The sequence below is a fragment of the Lithobates pipiens genome, unplaced genomic scaffold, assembly GCF_037356315.1.
Source record: "Lithobates pipiens isolate NorthernLeopardFrog02 unplaced genomic scaffold, aLitPip1_a1.2 Scaffold_16, whole genome shotgun sequence".
NCBI classification, from domain to species: domain Eukaryota; kingdom Metazoa; phylum Chordata; class Amphibia; order Anura; family Ranidae; genus Lithobates; species Lithobates pipiens.
In genome coordinates this window covers 15,657,231-15,681,636 of record NW_027507748.1, presented here as the reverse complement: position 1 = coordinate 15,681,636, position 24,406 = coordinate 15,657,231, and the positions used below count along the sequence as shown (strand labels likewise).

The window sequence follows — 24,406 nt, the reverse complement described above, 5'->3', positions numbered from 1 at the left end:
TTTGACGATTTTCTTTCTCATTCACAGTGAGTGAATGTCCTCATTACATAACTGAAACTTTCACAGAACTGACAGCTGGCAGAGTGTTGGATCAACATCTCTGTACCCTCCCTGCCACTACTACTACTGCTGCTGCTGCTGCTCCTAGTTGTACACAGACAGTTCTCAGCTATGAGAGTGAAATGACTTTACAGGATTGAAGAGAAGAAGGGGCGGGGAATTGGCGGGCAATCCTCCCGTGACATCAAGGCACCTCTGTATGAAATGAACCTCTGCTCAGTGTGGTGAGGAGCGGAGCCGTCCTGGTAAAGGAAGCAGCTGATATTATACACAGACAGAAGCGCCTCCTGCCAGCCTGAAGGGACACAATGTGTGAGGATTCCTCGGCAGCCCCAATCTCTGAAATGTTCTAGGAGGTGAGAGCTCTGGACTGGGAAAGACAACTTTGCGCTTGGGGGGTGCCAAATGTGTGCTGTCACCCCTCTGCACTCCAGTCGCACCTTCCCCTCTGTGGCCCGCCAGCAGAGTCGCACCTAACCCCGAACGCTCGCTGCGCCTAGCACAGGGTAGATTGTTCAGGAAGGGTCCCTCAGACGTGCGCTCCCTGAGCTCTGGGGGGCGCTCCCATGGAATCAGTCACCCCTCTGCGCTCCGCATGCATTAATTGGCCCTCACTCCAATTCTGTACATACTACTTGCTGTTATACCTCCTGCTCTTCTCTCCTACACACTGCCCGTTGTCCCATTCTCTAGTACTCCTCCTTCATACACTGCCCCATGTCCTCCCCTCTAGTACTCCTCTCCTACACAAACTACACCCTGTCCTCCCCTCCAGTACTCCTCTCCTACACAAACTACACCCTGTCCACCCTTCCAGTACTCCTCTCCTACAAACACTGCACCCGGTCCACCCCTCCAGTACTCCTCTCCTACATACACTGCACCCTGTCCACCCCTCCAGTACGCCTCTCCTACATACACTGCACCCTGTCTTTCCTTGCAGTACTCCTCTCCTACGCACACAGCATCCTGTCCTCCCCTCCAGTTCTCCTCTCCTACATACACTGCAGCCTGTCCTCCCCTCAAGTACTCCTCTCCTACGCACACTGCACCCTGTTCTTCCCTCCAGAACTCCTCTCCTACATACACTGCACCCAGTTTTACCCTCTAGTACTCCTCTCCTACGCACACTGCACCCAGTCCTACGCTCTTTTCTATTCCATATTCCTGGACTCCATGTTGGTGACCTATGACTGATAGTGATTGTTCTTCTCCAGATACGGTCCTCTTCTCCAACATTACCAGTACTGGGGGCCGGCTGGGTGAAGAGATGGCGGTGAGGGTCCAGTTCTCTGGAGAAGAGAGCGCTGTGACCTGGGAGGTGGACGGGGAGCCGATCCCTGAAAGATACCGGCTGATAGATGACAATAGGATGCTGATTATCCCCAGTGTGCAGAGAGACGACGCCGAGAGGAGATTCCGGGTCAGGATCACAAACCCGGTCAGTGAGGAGATCCGGGAATACCGGCTGGAGATCGGAGGTGAGAGGGGCAGTGGTGATATTTTGAATTAAAAAAAAAAAGTATAAAAGGTGCAAGAAGGAGTTAAAAGCCAGAGACGTGCAGTCAGGGGAAGCAGGTGAGTCAGGGCCTCACCTGCCATAAAAAAAGAGGGTCATAACTCGGCGACCTGGGTTCATAGAGACCCCAAATTTGGGGGGGGGGGGGGTATGTAGCTCAAGTCCTACCCCAACACTGGTAAAAAAAAAAAAAACACTTGGGGCTCCTAGGACCCAATGGTTCTGGAGATACGGGGCTCCTTGTGCAGCCTGTCAGAAGCTGCATACAGAGCGGCCACTTTAATTACACGCTCACACACTCTGCTGGCAGCAGACGGAGAGGATGAGCTCACAGTGCCTCTCCTCACTTCTTGTCAGAGGCACTGAGCTCAATGGACAGCTTGGAGCTTTGGACCAATGGTACAGCACCATTGGTCCCAACTGTCCAATAAAAATGCTGCAGTGGAGGCACGCCTCTCACTGCGGTGTCATAGAAGGGGGCGTGTCTAAAAAGACAAATGCTGCCTTCCAGCCCTCTTATCTACAAGGAAAATACATGTGTTTGTGTGTATAAGATTTACCCACAATCCCAGGTTTTTCCTCACACAGTTAAGAGGGAGAAACTGATTCTAATGTAAAGGTCCAAGCGAAATCATATATTACTATGTCATACCATAATCATTTATTATTTATCTATTTAATGTGAAATTACCGGTTGGAAGTTATAACTTCAAACTTCAGTAATTTGTCCTGTTAAGCCACCTGCTTGAGTACAGATTTTTGGAAAAATATAATAAATTACCTTAAAAACAATATATAATAATTATTTGAATATTACATATGGTTATTAACCCCTCGCCACCCAGGCCAAATTCTGAAACTTCTCTCCTACATGTAAAAATCATAATTTTTTATTTTTTTTGCTAGAAAATTACTCAGAACTCCCAACCATTATATATATATATATATATATATATATATATATATATATATATATATATAGTTTTATCAGATACCCCAGTGAATAAAATGGCGGTTGTTGCAACTTTTTATGTCACACGGTATTCGTGCAGCAATTTTTTTTTTCCTTTTCTTTTTGGGGGGGGGGGGGAATAAAGTTAGTCCTTTTTTTATTTATTTTTTAATCTTTTTTTGTATAATGTGAATGATGATGTTACGCCAAGTAAATAGATGCCTAACATGTCACGCTTTAAAATTGCGCACACTCGTGGAATGGCGCCAAACTTCAGTACTTATAAATCTCCATAGGAGACGCTTTACTTTTTTTTTTTTTTTTTTTACTAATTCCATGTTTAGAGCTAGGAGAGGTCTAGCGCTGGAATTATCGCTCTCACTCTAATGATCGCGGCTTATGTGACCTGTGTGTATCTGGATCTGATACTACCCACTGACCTCACCAGCCACTCGACCTCACCGCACCTCCCTGTTAAAAGCTGTACAGGAAAATAAAACCTCATCTTACACGGAAGTAGCCTCTGCTTCTCCGGTTTGGCAATCACAGCACAGTATGTTTCTAATTACGCAAGGATGGAAACTCATGCTGGAAACCCAAAGGCTGGTGAAAGGAGGCGATCTTTTGAAATGCAATGCTGCCTCCTAGTGGCCACTCTTACACACAGCTACCTCTATCCACATACAGAGGGGCTGCAGATGCTGCACTCGTAAGGCCTGATTCACACCTATTCCTTTTTAGTGCATTTTACATTTTGCAGATTTGCACTACAGTCCATCTAACATGGTTTCCTATGGAACATGTTCTGTGGTGCAAATCTGCAAAACTTAAAAAAAAAAAAAAAAATGTATTGGCCGGAACGCCCCTTTTAAGGCCTTATTCACACCTATGGCATTTTTAGTGCATTTTGCAGATTTGCACTAAAAAACATGTTCCATGGGAAACCATGATAGATGGACTGTAGTGCAAATCTGCAAAATGCAAAAAAGCACTAAAAATGCCATAGGTGTGAATAAGGCCTTAAAGGGGCGCTCCGGCCAATACATTTTTTTTTATTTTTTTTTTTAAAGTCAGCAGCTACAAACACTGTAGCTGCTGACTTTTAATAAGTACACTTACCTGACCAGCGATCCCACGATGTCGGCCGCCCCAGAGGCCGATCCATCCATCGTTTCGGCTACCCACGCCTCCAGCTTAACGAAGGGAAACAGGCAGTGGAGCCTTTGCGGCTTTACTGGCCGTTTCCTACTGCGCATGCGCGAGTGGCGCAGGGGGGTTTTGTGCATGGCCCTATTGTTTTCTGGGACACCCACCTGTCCCAGAAGCCAACGGGGCCGCTCACCGAAGAGGAGGAAGCGTTGTGGAGTAAGAAGAGGCAGATTAGGAAGACTGCCTAGCAACAGCGGTTTCAGGTAAGTACATTTTTTTTATTTTATTTTTTTTTGGGTGGCCCTCCACTTTAAGCAGGATACACACTATCCAATATTCTGTAAAAAATAAATAAATAAATAAAAAATCCCTTCAGGTTTACCAAAAATCACATAATATGAGGTCAAACCTTAGGAGTTTCAATTTGTATTCAATCAGGCCGGCCCTTATACTACATGGTTGGTACTGACATTAACCACTTCAGCCCCGGACCAATTTGCAGCCAAAGGACCAGGCCCCTTTTTGCGATTCGGCACTGCTTCAGTTTAACTGACAATTGCGCGGTCGTGCGACGTGGCTCCCAAACAAAATTGGCATCCTTTTTTTCCCCTCAAATAGAGCTTTCTTTTGGTGGTATTTGATCACCTCTGCGGTTTTTATTTTTTGCGCTATAAACAAAAATAGAGCGACAATTTTGAAAAAAAATGCAATATTTTTTACATTTTGCTATAATAAATATCCCCCACAAATATATAAAAAAAACGTGTTTTTTTCCTCAGTTTAGGCCGATACGTATTCTTCTACATATTTTTGGTAAAAAAAAAATAGCAATTAGTGATTATTGATTGGTTTTCACAAAAGTTATAGCGTTTACAATATAGGGGATAGTTTTATAGCATTTTTATTAATATTATTTTTTTACTAGTAATGGTGGCGATCAGCGATTTTTATTGTGACTGCGACGTTATGGCGGACACATCGGACATTTTTGATACATTTCTGGGACCATTGTCATTTATACAGCAATCAGTGCTATTTAAATCAATGATTCCTGTGTAAATGGCAGTGAAGGAGTTAACCACTAGGCGGCAGTGTAGGTGTTATGTGTAACGTTATGTGTTTTTTTTATTGTAGGGGGCGTGGCCTGGCAGGTGACGTCACTGATCGTCTTTCCCTATAAAAGGGAAGAGATGATCGGTGACAGCCACACTAGGAAGCACGGGGAGAGGTTTGTTTACACAGACCTCAACTCGTTCTTCAGCTCTGTGACCCGATCGTGGGACCCCAGCGGCGATCAGGTCGGCTGGTCCCGCGGCCACGGTCACGGAGCTCAGGACTGGGCGCGCTCCCGACCCACGGCTGGGCACTTAAAGAGCAACGTACCAGTACATGATTGTGCCCAGCCGTGCCATTCTGCCGACGTACATCGGCGTGAGGCGGTCCTTAAGTGGTTAAGGACCGGTTCACACCTATACCTTCTTCCTTCCCTTCCCCCCCTTTTTTTTTTTTTTTTTTTTTTTTTTTTAGTGCGTTTTTACTTTTGCAGAAACGCACTACAATCCATATGGATTTTTTTTTTCTGGTTTTTGGTACCATAAACTTCAATGGATCAAAAATGTGTATCGAAAAATGCAAACTGCAACCTGCATAGGTGTGAACCAGGCCCAGAACTGTCCGTTTCAGGGACAAAGTTCCAGAATGCAGGAGACCTACCTATCCAGAATAGACGGAAACACACCGGTACCGCTCCGCACCACATACAGCTGCAGCCTACCATACACTTTATCAGGCTGCCTTCAGCAGCATTTTTATTGGACAGCTGGGACCAATGGTGCTGTACTATTGGTCCAAAGCTCCAAGCTGTCCATTGAGCTCAGTGCCTCCTCTCCTTCCCATGCATTGCACACTAATGCTGGATGGCCCTATAGTTACATGTATTAGTAGCTGGCAGTGTAGAAAATATCTTGTGCTATCCTTCACTCCCATATGTACATGCAGTATTATATAACTGGACTGGTCCAGGTTCAAAGCTGAGCCTAAAGGACTAAGGTGGTGCACAATATTCCTACTTGGGGCAGGTCCATACATTGGGGTAATAACCTGAACTGTATAGATTGAACATGGGGGGTGTTATATTCTTGTATGACATAGAATGGTAACATTGTTTTTCTCTATTCTGCTCTGCTTCAGGGATATTACAGGTCAGTTATAAAGCTTGTATATAATTACACGGTTCTATATCTATATATTGCATTATCACACTCTGAAAAATATCCCACAAAATGGTTAATATGAACTTTATTCTCTGACAGATTCTCATTCAAATTTCCAAACATTACCAGGACCTCCCAATGCCGCTGGAATGACTATCCGTGTTCTGGTGAGTAATATTTTATAATAGTTCTCTAAATGGCATCACTAGACGGCTATTATCTATACCAGCGATACCTTCACAATAGCATGCAGAGGTTGAAGTGGCATCAGTGGCGGTGCATCCATAAGGGCGCCCGGGCACAGCCCACTCTCTCCAGCCACTCCCTCTATCACCTATAGATAGATTCATGAATCAATCTATGGCCACCGCTGCCACCCTCTATTCAGGCGCCCAGCCCCTTTTTCGGGCGCCTGAATTACAGGGAGTGTTTTGAAGCACCTGATTAGAGCCATAGGCTCTAATAGGCATAAAAAAAAAATGTAAACAGTGAGAGCCATGCTTGGCGCTCGCAGTTCACCCAGCTGTGTTTTAGAAAAGCGAATGACTTTGCTTTCCTAACACTGAACCGCCTCTCCGGCAATCAGGTTCTTGGAGTCTTTTACCCATCACCTGATTGGCCGAAAAACGACAGGCGCTGTGATTGGACGCCTATCAGGCATACAATCATAGGAGAGGACAGGAGAAGACATGGAGGACACTGCTCACCGCTGTCACCCGCTGCCCCACCGAGACAGGATAAGTGCCGGGCAGACGGCGGGGGGGGGGCACAGTGGTGGAATTTGATGGGCACAGTGGTTGCGTTTGATGGCACAGTGAGGTTGTAATTGCCGCTCAGTCCGATGTCTGTTCTCCCCAGCCAGAGTCTCGCCCCCCCCCCCGAGTCCGGCCCACACTGCACTACATACTTCTCCCGGGTAAACAAACTCTATTTAAAAAAAACTACTGATACCAGTGGTGGAACTACAGGGCTCACAAAGGTCATACCTGTGACCACGCCCTGGAGTTTCACTGCTCGGAGGGAAGGGCCCTGCCTGGGGTTCATGGTTTCTTGCATCGGGGCCCTGAAGGTTCTAGTTACGCCACTGGATGCAAGGGTCTGTCAGGAGTCCAGAAACTCATTGACCTTTTATACACACACACACACTAATTACAAACAAACAGATCACAGGTGAGGATGGTTACCTTTAATAGCTATTCAAACCCCTTTGTGTAAACTTGTAGGCATGTTATCAGGCCAAAATCACTAGGGTGTGTAAACTTTTGATGCGTTTCATCATACTACATCTTGCCGGGAAGACATACGATGAAATGCGTAGGGAAAGGCAAGGACGCTGACATCAACACACTAGCCAGGATCCTGCTTGCAGCACACAGAAGCGGCTGGAGATGATCGAAGGAGGCGGAGTTGTGGGTGAGGCAATCATCTACTACATTCTGCCTTCTTGTACACATAGGTGGGGTGAGATAGATGTTGATTCTGAACAGCACAGTTGTTAAAATCTTATGATGAAGATACAAGACAAATACGTTTTGGGAAATGCTGACCTCTGTAAATAAATATCATAGTGATATATTGCTCAATCACCTGACCTGCGTTTGTGTCTTTTTTATATTTCTAGATTTGTTGCAAAGAGGAAAGAAAAGATCTTCCTCTGAGTATCATGGAGGAAGGATATTCACAACCAATCCGCAATGGGTCCACATCCACCCATGAGATCCACGAAGATGAGTCTCCGAACATAATGGAAGTTGGATATGGGCAACCCATCAACAACATATCTACATCCACCCATGAAATCTTTGAAGATCTTCCTCTCAGTGTCATGGAGGTTGGATATTCACAACCCATTCATAACAAATCCATATCCAGTCCTGGGCTCGTTGTTCTACATTTTGAGTAAAGAGTGAGGGCAGGGGGGGGCGGGGGGGTAATCCACCAATCTGGAATGGGGGATGGAAGTGCACTCCACAAATTCTACTGAGGAATGGACACCCCATCTATTTATGGAGATGAATGTAAAACTGGTGCCTTTCTGTCATGTCCTGTAGACTTCCTGAGGATACCTACTGATATGTTATTTTATTTACTTTTATTATTATGCAATTTGTACACATTATGAGTTTTTTTGTTTTAAGAAGAGGAAGTCATGGAAATCAGTCCTAGCACAGACAGAGGTGCTAAACCGCACACGCACATCTTTTATAGCTGTCCGTGCCCCACGCCCCCCCCCCCCCCCCAAAAAAAAAAAATGGTTAGAGGTTTGTTTTTAAAACCAGCTCTACAGTAAGTGAGCTTATGTAAGAATCCAAATATCTTCAGCTTTGAGTAAGAAATGTCACAAGCATTCGACCCAGCCAACACGAATATTCACTCTAACTTGCCAAATACATTTATTACCTATAATCATCGGCTCCATCTAGTGGCCGTAATTTCTTATTTTCTGGATTGACGCATTTCAGGAAAATATCGCATTGTGGCCACTAGATGGAGCTGGCAATCATAGGAAATAAACAAATCAGGAAAATTATTACTATTATTGGTGATTATTCGTGATGGCTGGGCAAAGGCATGTGTCATTTATCCAGCATTATTTAATTTAATTTTTTATTTTTATTTTTTTATAAATGGACCCTTTAAAATCGAATAGTTGCTGTCTGATCTTACACTCCCTATTCCTAATGCCTCATGCACACTGTATGAAAATCGGTCGAAAAATCGTCCGATTTTTCTCGCCATAGCTCAACGGTCATAACAGGTTTATCGTAGATTTTATGCTGTGATGTAATCTACGTGTGACCCTGCAGAGAGAGATAGATATGTATGTATGTATAATGTTTTGTACAAAGAGGGAAGTTCTACTTATATTTGGAAGACAATAGGATTATGGTTACGATTATTCCACTTTTTTAATTTCATTTTGATATTCTTCCGGGTCGTCAGCAACTTCCGATCCTGCGCGGACTTTCTTAGCCGTGTTTTATCGTTACGAATTGTGTACACATTAACCACTTAAAGCGGGAGTTCCGACATTTTTTTTTTTTTTCAAAAGCCAGCAGCTACAAATACTGCAGCTGCTGACTTTTAAAATAATGACACTTACCCGCCCAGAGCGCCCGCGATGTCGGCACCCGAAGCCGATCTCTCGATCGTCTCTCAGGTGCTGCCGCCGCCATCTTGGCCATGGGAATCAGGAAGTGGAGCCTTGCAGCTTCATTTCCCGGTTCCCTACTGTGCATGCGCGAGTCGGGCTGCGCAATAAGGATGGTCCCCGCTGTCTATGGGATCCATGTGTTTCCCAGCAGACAGCGGGGGACCTGCGGAAAGGGGCGTACATTCTGTGGATATCTATGCCAGAAGTGGGTGCAGATACCTGTACTGTACAGGTACCTGCACCCCCCCCCTCCCCCCTGAAAGGTGCCAATTGTGGCGCCGGAGGGGGGGAGGGTTCCAATGAGCGGAAGCTCCACTTTAGGGTGGAGCTCCGCTTTAAAAATCTCCATAGGCGAGGTTTAAAAAATTCTACAGGTTGCACGTGTTACAGAGGAGGTCTAGGGCTAGAATTATTGCTCTCACTCTATCGATCACAGTGATACCTCACATGTGTGGTTTGAACACCGTTTTCATATGCAGGCGCTACTCACGTGTGCGTTCACTTCTGAACGCAAGTTTATTGGGACAAAGCACTTTAAAAAAAATTATTTTATTTTACTTTCATTTTTTTATTTTGATACTTTAATAAAAAAAAAAAATTTGGGTCACTTTTATTCCTATTACAAGGGGTGTTTACATTCCTTGTAATAGGAATAAAAGTGACCCAAATATTTTTTTTTTAAAGTGTCAAAATAAAAAAATTAAAGTAAAATAAATAAGAAAAAATATTTATTTTTAGAAAAAAGCATGACAGGTCCTCTTAAATATGAGATCTGGGGTCAAAAAGACTTCAAATCTCATATTTAGACTAAAATGCAATAAAGTTTTCTTTTTTTAATGTAATTTAACCACTTGCTTACAGGGCACTTAAACCCCCTTCCTGACCAGACCAATTTTCAGCTTTCGGTGCTCTCACAATTTGAATGACAATTACTCAGTCATGCAACACTGTACCCAAATGAATTTTTTGTCCTTTTTTTTCCCACAAATAGAGCTTTCTTTTGGTGGTATTTGATCACCTCTGGGGTTTTTATTTTTTGCGCTATAAATGAAAAAAGACCGAAAATTTTGAAAAAAAACGCATATTTCTTTGTTTCTGTGACAGAATTATGCAAATTATTAATTTTTCTTCATAAATTTTGGTCACAATTTATACTGCTACATGTCTTTGGTAAAAATAACCCAAATTAGTGGATATTATTTGGTCTTTGTGAAAGTTAGAGAGTTTACAAGCTGTGGTGCGAATCGCACAAAATTGATCACATCTGATGTACTGGTGGCCTATCTCGCTTCTTGTGACCCGAACAAGTCAGGAAAGTACAAATACCCCCCAAATGACCCCTTTTTGGAAAGTAGACATTCCAAGGTATTTAGTAAGAGGTATAGTGAGCTTTTTGATGTTGTCATTTTTTTCCCACAATTCTTTGCAAAATTAAGATTTTTCATTTTTTTTTTTTCTCCACAAAATTGTCATTGTAATAGGTTATTTCTCTCACGTGGCATGTGTATACCACAAATGACACCCCCCAAAAAATTCTGCTACTCCTCCTGAGTATTACAATACCACATGTGTGGGACTTTTTCACAGCCTGGCCACATAGAGAGGCCCAACATGCAGGTAGCGCCATCATGTGTTCTAGGAACATAAGTTACACATCTAAATTGTTGACTATTTATTACACTTTTGAAGCACCAGGACAATGACACGTGACACTGATGACAGATGGCACTGATACGTGGCAATGATGACAGGTGGCACTGATGACAGATGGCACTAATATGTGGCACTGATGACAGATGGCACTAATATGTGGCACTGATGACGCGTGGCACTTATACGTGGCACTGATGACACGTGGCACTAATACATGGCACTGATGACACGTGGCACTGAAACGTGGCACCGATGACAGATGGCACTAATACGTGGCACTAATATGTGCCACAGATGACAGATGGCACTAATACATGGCACCGATGACGCGTGACACTGATGACAGACGGCACTGATAAGTGGCATTGATGACACGTGACACTGACAACAGATGGCACGTGACACTGACAGGTGGCACTGATGACAAATGGCACTGATACGTGGCACTGATGACAGATGGCACTATGTGGCACTGACGGCAGGTGGCACTGACGGCAGGTGGCACTGACGGCAGGTGGCACTGGGGTGGATGGCACTGACGGCAGGTGGCACTGGGGTGGATGGCACTGGGGGCAGGTAGCACTGGGGTGGATGGCACTGGGGGCAGGTAGCACTGGGGTGGATGGCACTAGGGGCAGGTAGCACTGGGGTGGATGGCACTAGGGGCAGGTAGCACTGGGGTGGATGGCACTGGGGGCAGGTAGCACTGGGGTGGATGGCACTGCTGGGGGCAGATGGCACTGCTGGGGGCGGATGGCACTGCTGGGGGTGGGCACTGCTGGGGGCGGATGGCACTGCTGGGGCGGATGGCACTTTTTATTTCATTTTTTTAATTTTTTTTTTTTCCACAATCAGAGCGGCTGCCGCTGCAGCCGTTCATCTCTCCCCTCTCGCGCTGTCTGTGCGAGGAAGGAGAGCGGCGCTGCGAGATGATCTCATATGTTTACATATGAGATCATCTCCCATTGGACACGCCGATCACGCTGTAAACGGCCGCTGTGATTGGCCGTTTACAGCGATCTGTGTTTGCCTGTCCCCGGGGGACACGGCGAACACAGAACTTCCGCGATGCGCGCCCGCGGCGGCGCGCATTGCGGAAGTAAACATCAGGCCGTCCAGGGACGACCGCCCGGACGAACGCGCCTGCTCTACGGCCGTCATTCGGCTATAGGGCGGGCGTGAGGAGGTTAAAAAAAAAAAAAAAAAAAAAGTCGTCCCTTTAAGAGCATTGGGCGGAAGTGGCGTTTTGATGTCGCTTCCGCCCGGCAATGTTATGGAGATGGCCATCTTCCCCACACTCGTCTCCATACCCAGGCAGGGACAGCATCCAATCGTCTCCGCCGTTGCCGACGGCTCTGGTTAGCGGCGGAGGGCACCAGAGAGTGGCAGGAGGGGGGGGCCCCCCTCTCCCGCCACCGATAAAAACAATCTTGCGGCGAATCTGCTGCAAAGACCACTTTTATCTGAAAGCGGACCACCCGCTCTTGAAGCGGGGACCGGGGTTATGGTAGCTAGCTTCCAAGAGGTATTCCTCTTCAATTTTTTTTTAAATTAAAAAATAAGACAACAGTAAAGTTAGCCCAATTTATTTGCAGAGCTGTTCATTTTGCAGAGCTATTAATTCCTGTGAGGCTGCAAGAACATTCATTCTGTACCAATCGGACGGGCGGCAAACAAACCAAGTGATATTCACCACCCCCCTCCCCCCCCCATTGCTCACTCGTCCACCTGCCCACAAGCCCTGCACTTACCCCATCTAGGTCGTGGGCAGCTTTGGGTCCTTCCTGCGTCTCCTCCTCCTTCACGGCGGCTTCCCTTGCGTCTCTTCCTCCTCGGTGGTCAATACAGGTCTCAGGACTCGCCTCTTGATTGGCCAGGAGGAGAATCAGGAAGACAATAGTGAATATTAACCCTTTCATAACTAAGCTTATTTGGTGTTTACAAGTTAAAATCCATATCTTTTACTAAAAAATTACTTGGAACCCCCAAACGTTATATATTTTTTTAGTAAAGACTCTAGAGAATAAAACGGCGAATGTTGCGATATTTTATGTGTCGCGGTATTTGCGCAGTGGTGTTTTAAATGCAACTTTTGGGGAAAAGGGGCACTTTCATGAATTAAAAAAAAAAAATGAAACCGTAAAATTAGCCCAATTTTTTTGCATAATGTGAAAGATGATGTTACGCCGAGTAAATAGATACCAAACATGTCACGATTTAGAATCGCACGCACTCGTGGAATGACGACAAACTACGGTACCTAAAAATCTCAATAGGCGACGCTTTAAAAAAAAATTCTGGTTACCAGGTTAGCGTTACAAAGGAGGTCTAGTGCTAGAATTATTGCTCTCGCTCTGCCGATCGCAGCGATACCTCACATGTGTGATTTGAACACCGTTTACATATGCGGGCCGGACTTCCGTATGCGTTTTCTTTGCTGCGCGAGCTCGCGGCAATGGGGGGTCGCTTTAAAAAAAAAAAAAAAATGTTCTTATTTATTTTAAAATGAATAAATTGTTTTAAAAAAAAAAAAATTTTGATCACTTTTATTGCTGTCACAAGGAATGTAAACATCCCTTGTGAGAGTAATAGGTGGTGACAGGTACTCTTTATGGAGGGATCGGGGGGTCTAAAAGATCCCCCACCCCTCCTTTACACTTCAAAGTATTCAGATCGCCGTTTTTGGCGATTCTGAATACTGTATATATTTTTAAATCCGGCGCCATTGGCAGCCCAGTAAACGTGAAGTGACGTCATGACGTCGCTTCCGTGTTTACAATTAGGAGACTGGAATGAAGTCGCTTTATATTGACAGGCCACCTCTGGTTATTAGCCTACTTTATCTGCAGTTTGAATGTTCTTCACAGAATGAATAATAAAATACCACATTATGGCTACTAGATGGAACTAAAAATCATAATAAATATTTATCTCCAGTGATAATCAGCTCCATCTAGTGGCCATAATGATGTGTTCTCCTAATTCATTCTATTGTGTATGAATGAATAACATTTGAACTACTGCGAAAATAGCCTAATAACATTTAATTTTGCCCCAACTGAATGCACATGCAGTTTGACCAGACACATTTTTATTTTTTATTTTTTAATAAATATGCCCCATAGTGCGCAGAAATCCACAAATGTCCCCGCAACCTTTCTATTCCAAGACTGGTCTAGAAAACCCCCTTCATATGCATTTTCTCTGTGGCATAATCTGTATGTACGGGGTTTTCCAATCATCATCCCAGGGTTATCATAATTGCTCGATCTCAGGGACTAGCACAATAAAGCACTTATTGGATGGAATTTGTGCAATAATGAGATCTGGACAATGTAAAGTGCACCTGTCTAAGTCCATGGAAGGACTTTAGATCAGCTTGTGTATGGTCCCTGTGACACTCGGATCAGATAACATTGGAGAATAAGGCAGAATGTTCTTTGTTAGCACCTTGACCTGAAATGTAACATTTTGTAAAAACGTTGACTATGAATTGTTTCTTTTATATGAATGTATCATTTTCCAGACATATTAACACTGTATTATGTATATTGTTTTTTTATTCTCTGGATAAATATGCTGTCGTTTTCTATGCTTCATGCTGAAAAACTCTAGGAGGGAACTCCATACAGAAATAAAACGTTTTATACTTGTTCTGCGATTTCCTCTGTTCATCATCTGATAAATAGTTTTTTCATTCCTGGAGATTTTGCATGGATTGGGATTCTCCTTGCTGCATTACCAGGAGCCCTAAAATCAAATATTAAAGTATATGTAAAGGGAAACCTTTTTTTTTTTTTGGGTTAGACCGGGGCTGTCAAATTCAATTTCATTGTGGGCCGCACCAGCATTATGATTGCCCTCAAAAGGGCCGGTTGTATCTGTATGATTAGATGTCCAACGCATCCCCTCCCCTTACATTAGATGTCAAGAGCCACCCCACCATCAGAAGTTGAGTCCCCCACCCTCTCTTACATCAAGGTGCACCCCCCCCCCCCTTACCTTATGCTGCTGCTGGGAAGAAGATGGATGCATGGCTTGAAATCAGAAAGTACAGGGTCTGGAGGAGGACCAGAGGAGGGCTGGAGCTCTCCTGCGGGTGCAGGAGAGGTGCGAGGGCCACATGAAATGGCCTGGCGGGGCTTGTGTGTAACCTGTGGGTTAGACCTTCTGCCAGGATTTTATTACTGTCTGTGTCCCGGCTGGGGAGATTCAACCCTATTGGTTCTGGTGACCTTTATCCCCACAATTGGAGGGGGCTTCCAAATTTTACAGCTGTCACCAGAGGGGGAATCATCCAATGGGGACACATTCCTAAGATGGGAATTCTCTTCACTTTAGTCATTTCCTGTTCCTTCCCCGGGTTAGGAAGTTATGAGGAATCTCCCAAGGGGGAGCCAAAAATATAACCTGATAGGGGTCACCTGAGCACCTTTCATAACAGGAGCACCTACCGCCTGAGGAAGAGGACCTGTGATGTCACCAGACTGGTCAAATGACACTGGGAAATAAGGTGTCCATACATTGAATGTAATTTAAAAAAAAATAAAGTAAAAGCTGACCCACCCACCACCCCCCCCCCCCATTGAAATTCAACCCCCTAATTAAATCTGAAATATCACTGATAGAGGCCCCCTACTCTTGTGCTCTTTAGTATAAGACCGACCACCTACCACCCACCCACTCAATTTTTAAAGTGGTTGTAAAGTCTAAAATGTTTTACCTTAATGCATTCTGTGTGTTAAGGTAAAAATATGTTTAGGTGTCAGCACCCCCCCCCCTTTTTACTTACCCGAGCCCTCACTTGATCCAGCACTGTGCAAATCTGCAGCTCTTCTCTCCCCTCACTTCCGGGTCTCGCTGGGGTATCAGGGGCCATTGGCTCCCAGTACTGTCAATCAAAGCCAGTGACAAGTGGGCGGGGCTAAGCCCCACTGTCTGTGTCTCTCACATATGAGTGCCCCCATGGGAAGCGGCCTCCCATGTTGCACTGGACAGAGGGGAGGGGCCAGGAGTGTCAGAAGGGGACACGAAAAGAAGCAGTTTGTGGCCATTCTGTTCGATTCCATTGCACAACGTAGGTAAGTACAGACATCTTTTGTTTATTTTTTTAAATGTACCTTTACAATCACTTTATTGTTAGACTTCAAACTGCCAGATGCACATTGATATCCCAGGGTTCTGTGACTGGGCTTTGAATTATTGACCATCACTGCAGTTCATGAATTCTTGACTTTAAGGGGTTGTAAACCCTCAAGGTTTTTCACCTTAATGCATTCTATACCTCAATGGTACTGGAAAAATGTGGATTCGTCAATGTCCTTCCCAACTCAGTAACCAGGCACTTCTCAGGATGCCACTTGCCGGCCCTCCTCCGAAGAGTCCTCCCCCGGTCACTTCCACGAGTTGTGGTGCCCCTCCAAGCCGAGAGCACACCCGGACACCTTGAATCCTCCCTCAGTTACTGCGCCTCGGACCAGCAGGTTCCGAAACTCGGGAACAGACAGATCCCTACCCCAGACCAGGCAGGTCTATCAGGGGCCTCTAACAGGAACATGTTGTGGGGTGTCGAACACCTCATGACTGGGACCCCTCATGGGGCCACCCCGGTCCTGGAACCAGAACAGACCACACTGGTCTCGCGAACACCTCTCTTCCACGTGACCCACACCGCTTAAGTACCCCCTTCCCAGACTCCTCAGCGGGCCCCAGCACTCCCACTGATTGGCTCCGAGAAGGCAGATACCCAAACATCCAACCAGACCTGGTTCTGGCCTGTCATGTGCACCTCACCGTCCACATGACCAGCAGAACTTCCAAACACAGCCTGGCCAGACTGGTGTCAAGGCCCATCTACATAATCAACCCTCAGAACCTTTACTGTTCTGAGGCAAAAACTAAATTTACGTGTGTATGACATTTTGTCCAAAATGTCATCCGCTACATGTGCATAAAAGGTCAATGAGTTTCTGGACTCCTGACAGACCCTTTTGGGTCTGTCAGTTTCTGGATTCTGAGTCATGGGGAAAAGAAAAAGAATTGTCAAAGGATCTGCGGGAAAAGGTAGTTGAACTGTATAAAACAGGAAAGGGATATAAAAAGATATCCAAGAAATTGAGAATGCCAATCAGCAGTGTTCAAACTCTAATCAAGAAGTGGAAAATGAGGGGTTCTGTTCAAACCAAACCACGGTCAGGTAGACCAACTAAAATGTCAGCCACAACTGCCAGGAAAATTGTTCGGGATGCAAAGAAAAACCCACAAATAACTTCCGGTGAAATACAGGACTCTCTGAAAACATGCGGTGTGGCCGTTTCAAGATGCACAATAAGGAGGCACTTGAAGAAAGATGGGCTGCATGGTCGAGTTGCCAGAAGAAAAGCATTACTACGCAAATGCCACAAAGTATCCCACTTACAATATGCCAAACAGCGCAGAGACAAGCCTCAAACCTTCTGGCACAAAGTCATTTGGAGTGATGAGTAGGGATGAGCCGAACACCCCCTAGTTCGGTTCGCAGCAGAACACGTGAACAGGCAAAAGGTTTGTTCCAACACGCAAACACCATTAAAGTCTATGGGACACGGGCGTGAAAAAACAAAAGTGCTCATTTTAAAGGCTTATATGCAAGATATTGCCATAAAAAGTGTTTGGGGACCCGGGTCCTGCCCCAGGGAACATGTATCAATGCAAAAATTTTTTTTAAAAACTGCAGTTTTTTTTCTGGAGCAGTGAATATAATGATGCCTAAAGTGAAACAATACAAATGAAATATTCTTTTAAATATCGTGCCTGGGGGGTGTCTATAGTATGCCTGTAAAATGGCGCAGTTTTCCCGTGTTTAGAATAATACCACAGCAAAATTAAATTTCTAAAGGAAAAAAAGTCATTTAAAACTGCATGCGGCTGTAATGTATTGTCTGATGCCGGCAATATAGATGAAAATCATTGAGAAAAATGGCATGGTTTTCCCCCCACCAGTCCATTACCAGGCTCTTTGGAAGGGCATGGTCTGGAGCCACCCCGTCCTAAAACGTCACCAACCACCACTGATGGCAAATTCGATTTATTGTGGAAAAATTTCAAATTATTCATTTGGGTGGCAAAAATATGAATGCAATCTACCAGGGCTGGTGCAAGGATTTTTGACACCCTATGCGAAACCTCATTTTGCTGCCCCTGGCTCCACTGCTGACTCCATCCCCTTTCCCCTGCCCATGTATACCCCATCTTTTTAATGAAGCACCCATCAAATGCAGCCTCACCAGCGCCCATCAAATGCAGCCTCACCAGCGCCCATCAATGAATGTTTGCTTGCTTCCATTCATTCGGGAGTCGGGCCACAGACACAGTCCTCCGCCGCCACTGCACCTCTGACACTATGTGCAAAGGCGCCTGCCTGCTGATGCTTGCTGCAGAGAGAAGAGAGTAGGAACACCAGTGGCCCGGCGCCCCCAGGCAGAAGTGCGCCCTAGGCGGCTTCCTAGTTTGCCTAGTGGTAGCACCGGCCCTGCAATCTACTCATTGGGGGCTGAACCTCTGGGGGAATCTAGAATGGAAAAGGACCTGGGGGTCCTAGTAGTTGATAGGCTCAGCAATGGCATGCAATGCCAAGCTGCTGCTAACAAATCAAACAGAATATTGTCATTAAAAAGGGAATTAGCTCCAAAGATAAAATGATAATTCTCCAAGGTACAAGACTCTGGTCCGGCTGCACATGGAGTATGCTGTCCAGTTCTGGGCTCCAGTCCTCAGGAAGGATGTACTGGAACTGGAGAGAGTACAGAGAAGGGCAACAAAGCTAATGAAGGGTCTGGAGGATATTAGTTATGAGGAAAGGTTGTGAGCACTGAACTTATTCTAGAAGAGACGCTTGAGAGGGGATATGATTTCAATGTACAAATACCGTACTGGTGACTCCACAATAGGCGTGAAGATGGATTCAAGAGGCAGAATGGAGCTTGAATCCAGAAGTTTTTGCAATGATCACCAGGGCCTGGGGCCATCCACAAGTAGACCTGATTGCGTCAGAAGAAAATATGCAACTCCCGGTTTTCTTCTCCATTCACAGAAACAACAGTTCCCAGGGGATAGATGCGTTAACGCAGCCTTGGAACTATCATCTGGGTTACGCCTTTCCCCCGTTACAACTAATCCCGTTTGTATTGTGGAAAATACAGAGGGAGAAGGTGTCAGTAATTCTAATTACTCCATTTTGGCCAAAAAGGGCATGGTTTACCACCTTTCTGCAGATGGCAGTCAAACCATCTTGGCAGTTGCCTCTCCGGCAAGGCTTACTTCTGCAAGGTCCGATACATCATCCGGAAGTGGCCAGTCTAAGCCTTACCGCCTGGTATCTGAGGAGCCATTGTTAAGAAACAAAGGTCTGTCACAACCTTTGGTAACCACCTTACTTTCCAGTAGAAAAACAGTAACCAGAAAGATCTATGCTAAATATTGGAAAGTCTGCAACTCCTGGTGTCGTTCCACAAATAGAATGGTAGAAAATTTGGTGTCAATTATAGAATTCCTTCAAAATGGCGCAGACAAAGGCTTTTAAGTCAGCACACATAAAGTGCAAAGTGGCCTCATCGGGAGTCTTTCTGGAGAGACCAATATCTTCTGAGCCCTTGGTAACCAGATTTTTCAAGGTGCTTACTAGACCCAGACCAGCTCCAGCCAAGCACTTTCCCAAATGTGCTCTATCAGTGGTCCTACAAGCCATCATAAAGGAATCTATTGAACCACTACAAGCAATAAAGAATCTTACCCTTAATGCTCTATTCTTAGTTGCAATAACATCAGCAAGGAGAATTAGTGAGCTGCAAACCCTATTGGTTAAAGAACCCTTTCCACCCGACTCTGGTCCACCGGATAGTCCGATCGTGTGTACCCGGCATGAGTCTAACTTGATTTATTTTTTTTTTCATCAGAGGTTTACAACCTCTTTAACCACTTCAATACCGGGCACTTAAACACCTTCCTGCCCAGACCAATTTTGAGCTTTCAGCGCTGTCGCACTTTGAATGACAATTCCGCAGTCATAGTAATTAAGAAATGGTGTTGCGCTCCGACTAAATAAATCTAATTAAACTAACATATACTCAAATAACTACCAAGACAGAAATAGAATAAACTGTGAAACTGTATGTTTAAATAAGCTCAGACAATGTGCATAAATACTAAAGTGCAATACACCAGGTCAAAATGTGCACTTGACCAAGAAAGCTTGATATGAGAAATCTACTATAAATGACAGTGAAATAATATTAAGTATACCCAAATGTATAAATGATATGGCACAAAAAAAAACAAAAAAAAAAAAACTGAGTGTCGTTATAAAAGTGCAATACAAATCAAAAATGCACAAAATGCTACTAGCCCATGTGTAGTGTGTCACGTGTATGAACAAAAATGCTAATAGTCCATAAACAGTGAGATATGTGTATGAGCAAAAATTCCAAAAACGAAAATGAGGTGAACTATAGTTATATAGAAAGTATGTCCATTTAGTGGAAAAATGCATCCATTTGGTGATCAATAAAGCAGTATCCTGCGTGCTCCAAAAACAGGGGGTGGATTCCACCAGTGCTCCTATGCGTATAATATCCTCACACTAGGTGCAGTAATTACCTTACCTTACTGCTGTAAGGTAAACAGCATTTCCAAAGTAACGCTTGTTGTCCAATAATGTAGGTTCAGTAGGTGATGTGATCCTGGACTCTCATTCACCATGGGCACGTTGTAACATGCAGAGAAAGCAAGGGGAACACTCCAATGGTGAAGTACGTATTCACAATTTATTGGATGTAAAACGAAGGTAAAGGTACTCACATTTAAAACAGTAATAAAAAGCACAACTAAACGAACGCGTGTCACGTTCGCGCTTCCGGACGTCACTTCCGGTGTCCTTACTGGCCAATTGTGTTCCTACGCGTATCGTCAAATGACTTCATCCCTGTCAAGTGCACAATTTGACCTGGTGTATTGCACTTTAGTATTTATGCACATTGTCTGAGCTTATTTAAACATACAGTTTCACAGTTTATTCTATTTCTGTCTTGGTAGTTATTTGAGTATATGTTAGTTTAATTAGATTTATTTAGTCGGAGCGCAACACCATTTCTTAATTACTATCACTTAATCTGGGGAGGGTTTACACCCCTGCCGGTGTTTTGCTGCAACCTCACTAGTTTTAGGACACATTGATAGGCGCGAGAATACTTTCACTCTCAATTCCGCAGTCATGCTACATGGTACCCAAATGAAATTTTTATCATTTTTTTCCCACAAATAGAGCTTTATTTTGGTGGTATTTGATCACCTCTACGTTTTTTATTTTTTGCGCTACAAATAAAAAAATACAATTTTTAAAAAAAATTAAAGTTTTTTTTGTTTCAGTTTCAAAACTTTGTAAATAAGTACGTTTTCTCCTTCACTGATGGGCACTGATGGGGCTACACTGATGGGCACTGATAAGGCGGCACTGTTGGGCACCAATGAAGTGGCACTGATGAGGTGGCATTGATGGACACTGATAGGTGGCACTGATAGGGGGCACTGACAGGCGGCACTGATGGGCGACACGGATGGGCACTGATAGGTGGCACAAATTGGCACTGATAGCTGGCACGGATTGGCTTGGATGGGCGGCACAGATGGGCATGGATAGGCAGCACAGATGGGCATGGATAGGCGGCACAAATGGGCATGTGTGGGCACTCATAGGCGGCACAGGTGGGCACTCATAGGCGGCACAGGTGGGCACGCATAGGCGGTACAGGTGGGCACGCATAGGCGGCATTGTATTGTTATACTGTACTAATGGATGCCAATCAGTGCCAAACAATAATGCATGCCAATCAGTGATGTCCATTGTGGGCACTGATTGGCATCCATTATGGGCACAGATTGGCATCCATTGTGGCACTGGCTGGCATCCCTGGTGGTCTAGGGAGGATTACCTTTTGTTGGACATCCCTGGTGGTCTGGTGGCGTCCCTGGTGGTCCAGTGTGGGCATCCTCGGGGGGGCGTGCTGATAATCAATCAGCACAGACCCCCCCTGTCAGAGGAGCAGCCGATCGGCTCTCCTCTACTCGCGTCTGACAGACGCGAGTGAGGAAAAGCCGATCACCGGCTCTTCCTATTTACACTGTGATCAGCCGTGATTGGACACGGCTGATCACGTGGTAAAGAGTCTCCGTCGGAGACTCTTTACCGAGATCGTAGTTGCCGGGTGTCAGACTGACACCCCGCAACAACGATCACCGCGATGCGCGCCCCCGGGGGCGCGCAGCGGCTCATAATCCTGATCACGTCATATGATGTCCGATCAGGATTATGCAACCACTTTGCCACCGTCAATTCCCTATAGGGCGGGCGGCAAGTGGTTAATATAGTGATTTGTTGGATAGATGTTAAGAATTGCTGGTCTTCCCTATTTCAAATTTGGTGACACAACTTTAGCTGCAGGTTTTTTGGCTGCTAAAACACTTTTCTGTGTCTGAGTCATCCATGAGAACCAGTGCGGTCAGAGCGTAATTGTCATTTCTAAAGAGCAGTTTTGGTTTCTCCCCTCTGATGTCTGGTTCCTGAGTTGCGGGTTCGGTGAGGAGAATTGGTGGACCGATCTCCCATCTACACTGACCACCAATGGAAGGAGACTCTATAGTTTTTACTGTCTACATTCCCTTGCTGGTCATTTTTTTCATCTGAAATCACCAGAATGTGTTTTGTCACAGAAAAGAAAGGGAAAGCCTGCAACTGGAAATGTCTCTTGTGGGTCCCCAACCACAAAGTGCAGCAGTTGGTGGGGGTGAAGATGAACGGGGACATGTAGATCGGCATTCTTGATGTCTAATGCCGCGTACACACGATCGGAATTCTCGTCGGAAAAAGCTCTGATGGTTTTCCCGATGGAATTCCGACGGAATTCGGCTCAAGCTGTCTTGCCTACACACGGTCACATCAAATTCCGATCATTTATAATGCAGTGACGTACAACACGTACGACGGGACTAGAAAAAGGAAGTTCAATAGCCAGTAGCCAATAGCTTCCATCTCGTAGTTGAATCTGAGCATGCGTTTTATTTGGCGTGTCGGAATTGCACACACACGATCGGAATTACCGATAGAAAGTTTTTCCGTCTGGAAAATTGAGAACATGCTATCAATTTTTGGCTGGCGGAAATTCAGACAGCTAAATTCCGATGGAGCGTACACACGGTCGCATTTTCCGATGAAAAGCTCTCATCTGTCTTTTTCTGGCCGGAATTCCGATCGTGTGTACACGGCAGGGCCGTCTTTAATATTGACTGGACCCTGGGCAAACATTTTCTTGGGCCCCCTCCTCCAAGCAATTTCACTCTCCACATGCTTTGAGACATACAATAAATAGCAGCTAGACTCAAAATTAGTTTACTGAATCAGTTTAGGCAGCGATTGGTTGCCAGAGGTTACAGTGTATCATTACCGTTTACTGATTGACTGCTAGAGGTTACAGCACACATTATGGCTAGAGATTACTGTACATGAGTACCGCTCACTGATTGAATGCTAGAGGTTACTGAACATGTATACCACTCACTAAAGACACCAGTCCATCCTGAGTGAGCAGGGCAGGACTTAGGGTGGTGGGGGCCCCTGGGCTTGAGTCACTTTCGGGCCCTACCTTCTATACATTACCGTATTTATCGGCGTATAACACGCGTTTAACATGCACCCCAAGTTTAGGAGGGAATTTTAAGGAAAAAAAACGTACATTTAAATGTCCATCAATGCAGCCTTATCCATGTCCATCTTCAGCCTTGCCCATCCATCTGCAGCCTTGTCCAGTGTCATTACAGCCTTGTCAGTGTAGCCTTGTCATTTGCAGCCTTGCCCCAGTGTCATTTGCAGCCTTGTCATTGCAGTCTTGAAGTATAAAAATGGTGCTCGGGTCCTTTCTTGGCAGCTCTCGGCGGCTCTCTGCGGCTCTCGGGCCCTCTTGGCAGCTCTCAGCGGCTCTTGGGTCCTCTTGGCAGCTCTCAGCGGCTCTTGGGTCCTCTTGGCAGCTCTTGGCGGCTCTCAGCGGCTCTTGGGTCCTCTTGGCAGCTCTTGGCGGCTCTCTGCGGCTCTTGGACCCTCTTGGCAGCTCTTGGCGGCTCTCTGCGGCTCTCGGGCCCTCTTGGCAGCTCTCAGCGGCTCTTGGGTCCTCTTGGCAGCTCTTGGCGGCTCTCTGCGGCTCTTGGACCCTCTTGGCAGCTCTTGGCGGCTCTCTGCGGCTCTCGGGCCCTCTTGGCAGCTCTCAGCGGCTCTTGGGTCCTCTTGGCAGCTCTCACCGGCTCTCGGGTCCTCTCACAGTCCCAAGCGGAGCCGAGAGTAGCTGAGTGTACTCGGTTCGGCTCACAGTCACACCCAGTCCCTGTATTATGTCCATCATAGGGCGGGGCTGGGCATGACTGTGAGTGGAGCCAAACCGGGTACACTCAGCTATGTATCTCGGCAGGGCCTGCGGGGCCCCCTATTGGGCGGGGCCCATGGGCTTGAGCCCAGTCAAGCCCAATGGTAAGTCCTGCCCTGTGAGTGAGTGTCTACAATTGTCCCCATCCCTGTACATTGCACACCCACATTGGTCCCTACCCTCAAGGAGCCCACAATCCAACGTCCCCATTCATATAATAGGGCCAATTTTGTAGAGAAGCCAATTAACCTACCTGCATGTCTT

The 24,406-nt window shown here is 45.6% G+C and overlaps 1 protein-coding gene across 1 annotated transcript; it reads left to right on the top strand.

Annotated features, from left to right (window-relative positions):
* The first annotated feature begins 1,086 nt into the window (after positions 1–1,086).
* Positions 1,087–7,799, top strand: LOC143984208 (uncharacterized). Its single transcript, XM_077484498.1, has 3 exons — positions 1,087–1,541; positions 5,993–6,060; positions 7,515–7,799. The coding sequence occupies exons 1-3, from the start codon at positions 1,250–1,252 to the stop codon at positions 7,794–7,796; spliced, it is 642 nt and encodes a 213-aa protein (XP_077340624.1). The 5' UTR covers positions 1,087–1,249; the 3' UTR covers positions 7,797–7,799.
* Positions 7,800–24,406: the final 16,607 nt, after the last annotated feature.

Excerpts from the sequence above, each read along its gene's own strand:
- LOC143984208 (XM_077484498.1), top strand. The coding sequence starts at position 1,250 with ATGACTGATAGTGATTGTTCTTCTCCAGATACGGTCCTCTTCTCCAAC. Across the intron at positions 1,542-5,992 it reads ATACCGGCTGGAGATCGGAG|ATTCTCATTCAAATTTCCAA; the intron begins GTGAGAGGGGCA and ends ATTCTCTGACAG. Across the intron at positions 6,061-7,514 it reads GAATGACTATCCGTGTTCTG|ATTTGTTGCAAAGAGGAAAG; the intron begins GTGAGTAATATT and ends TTATATTTCTAG.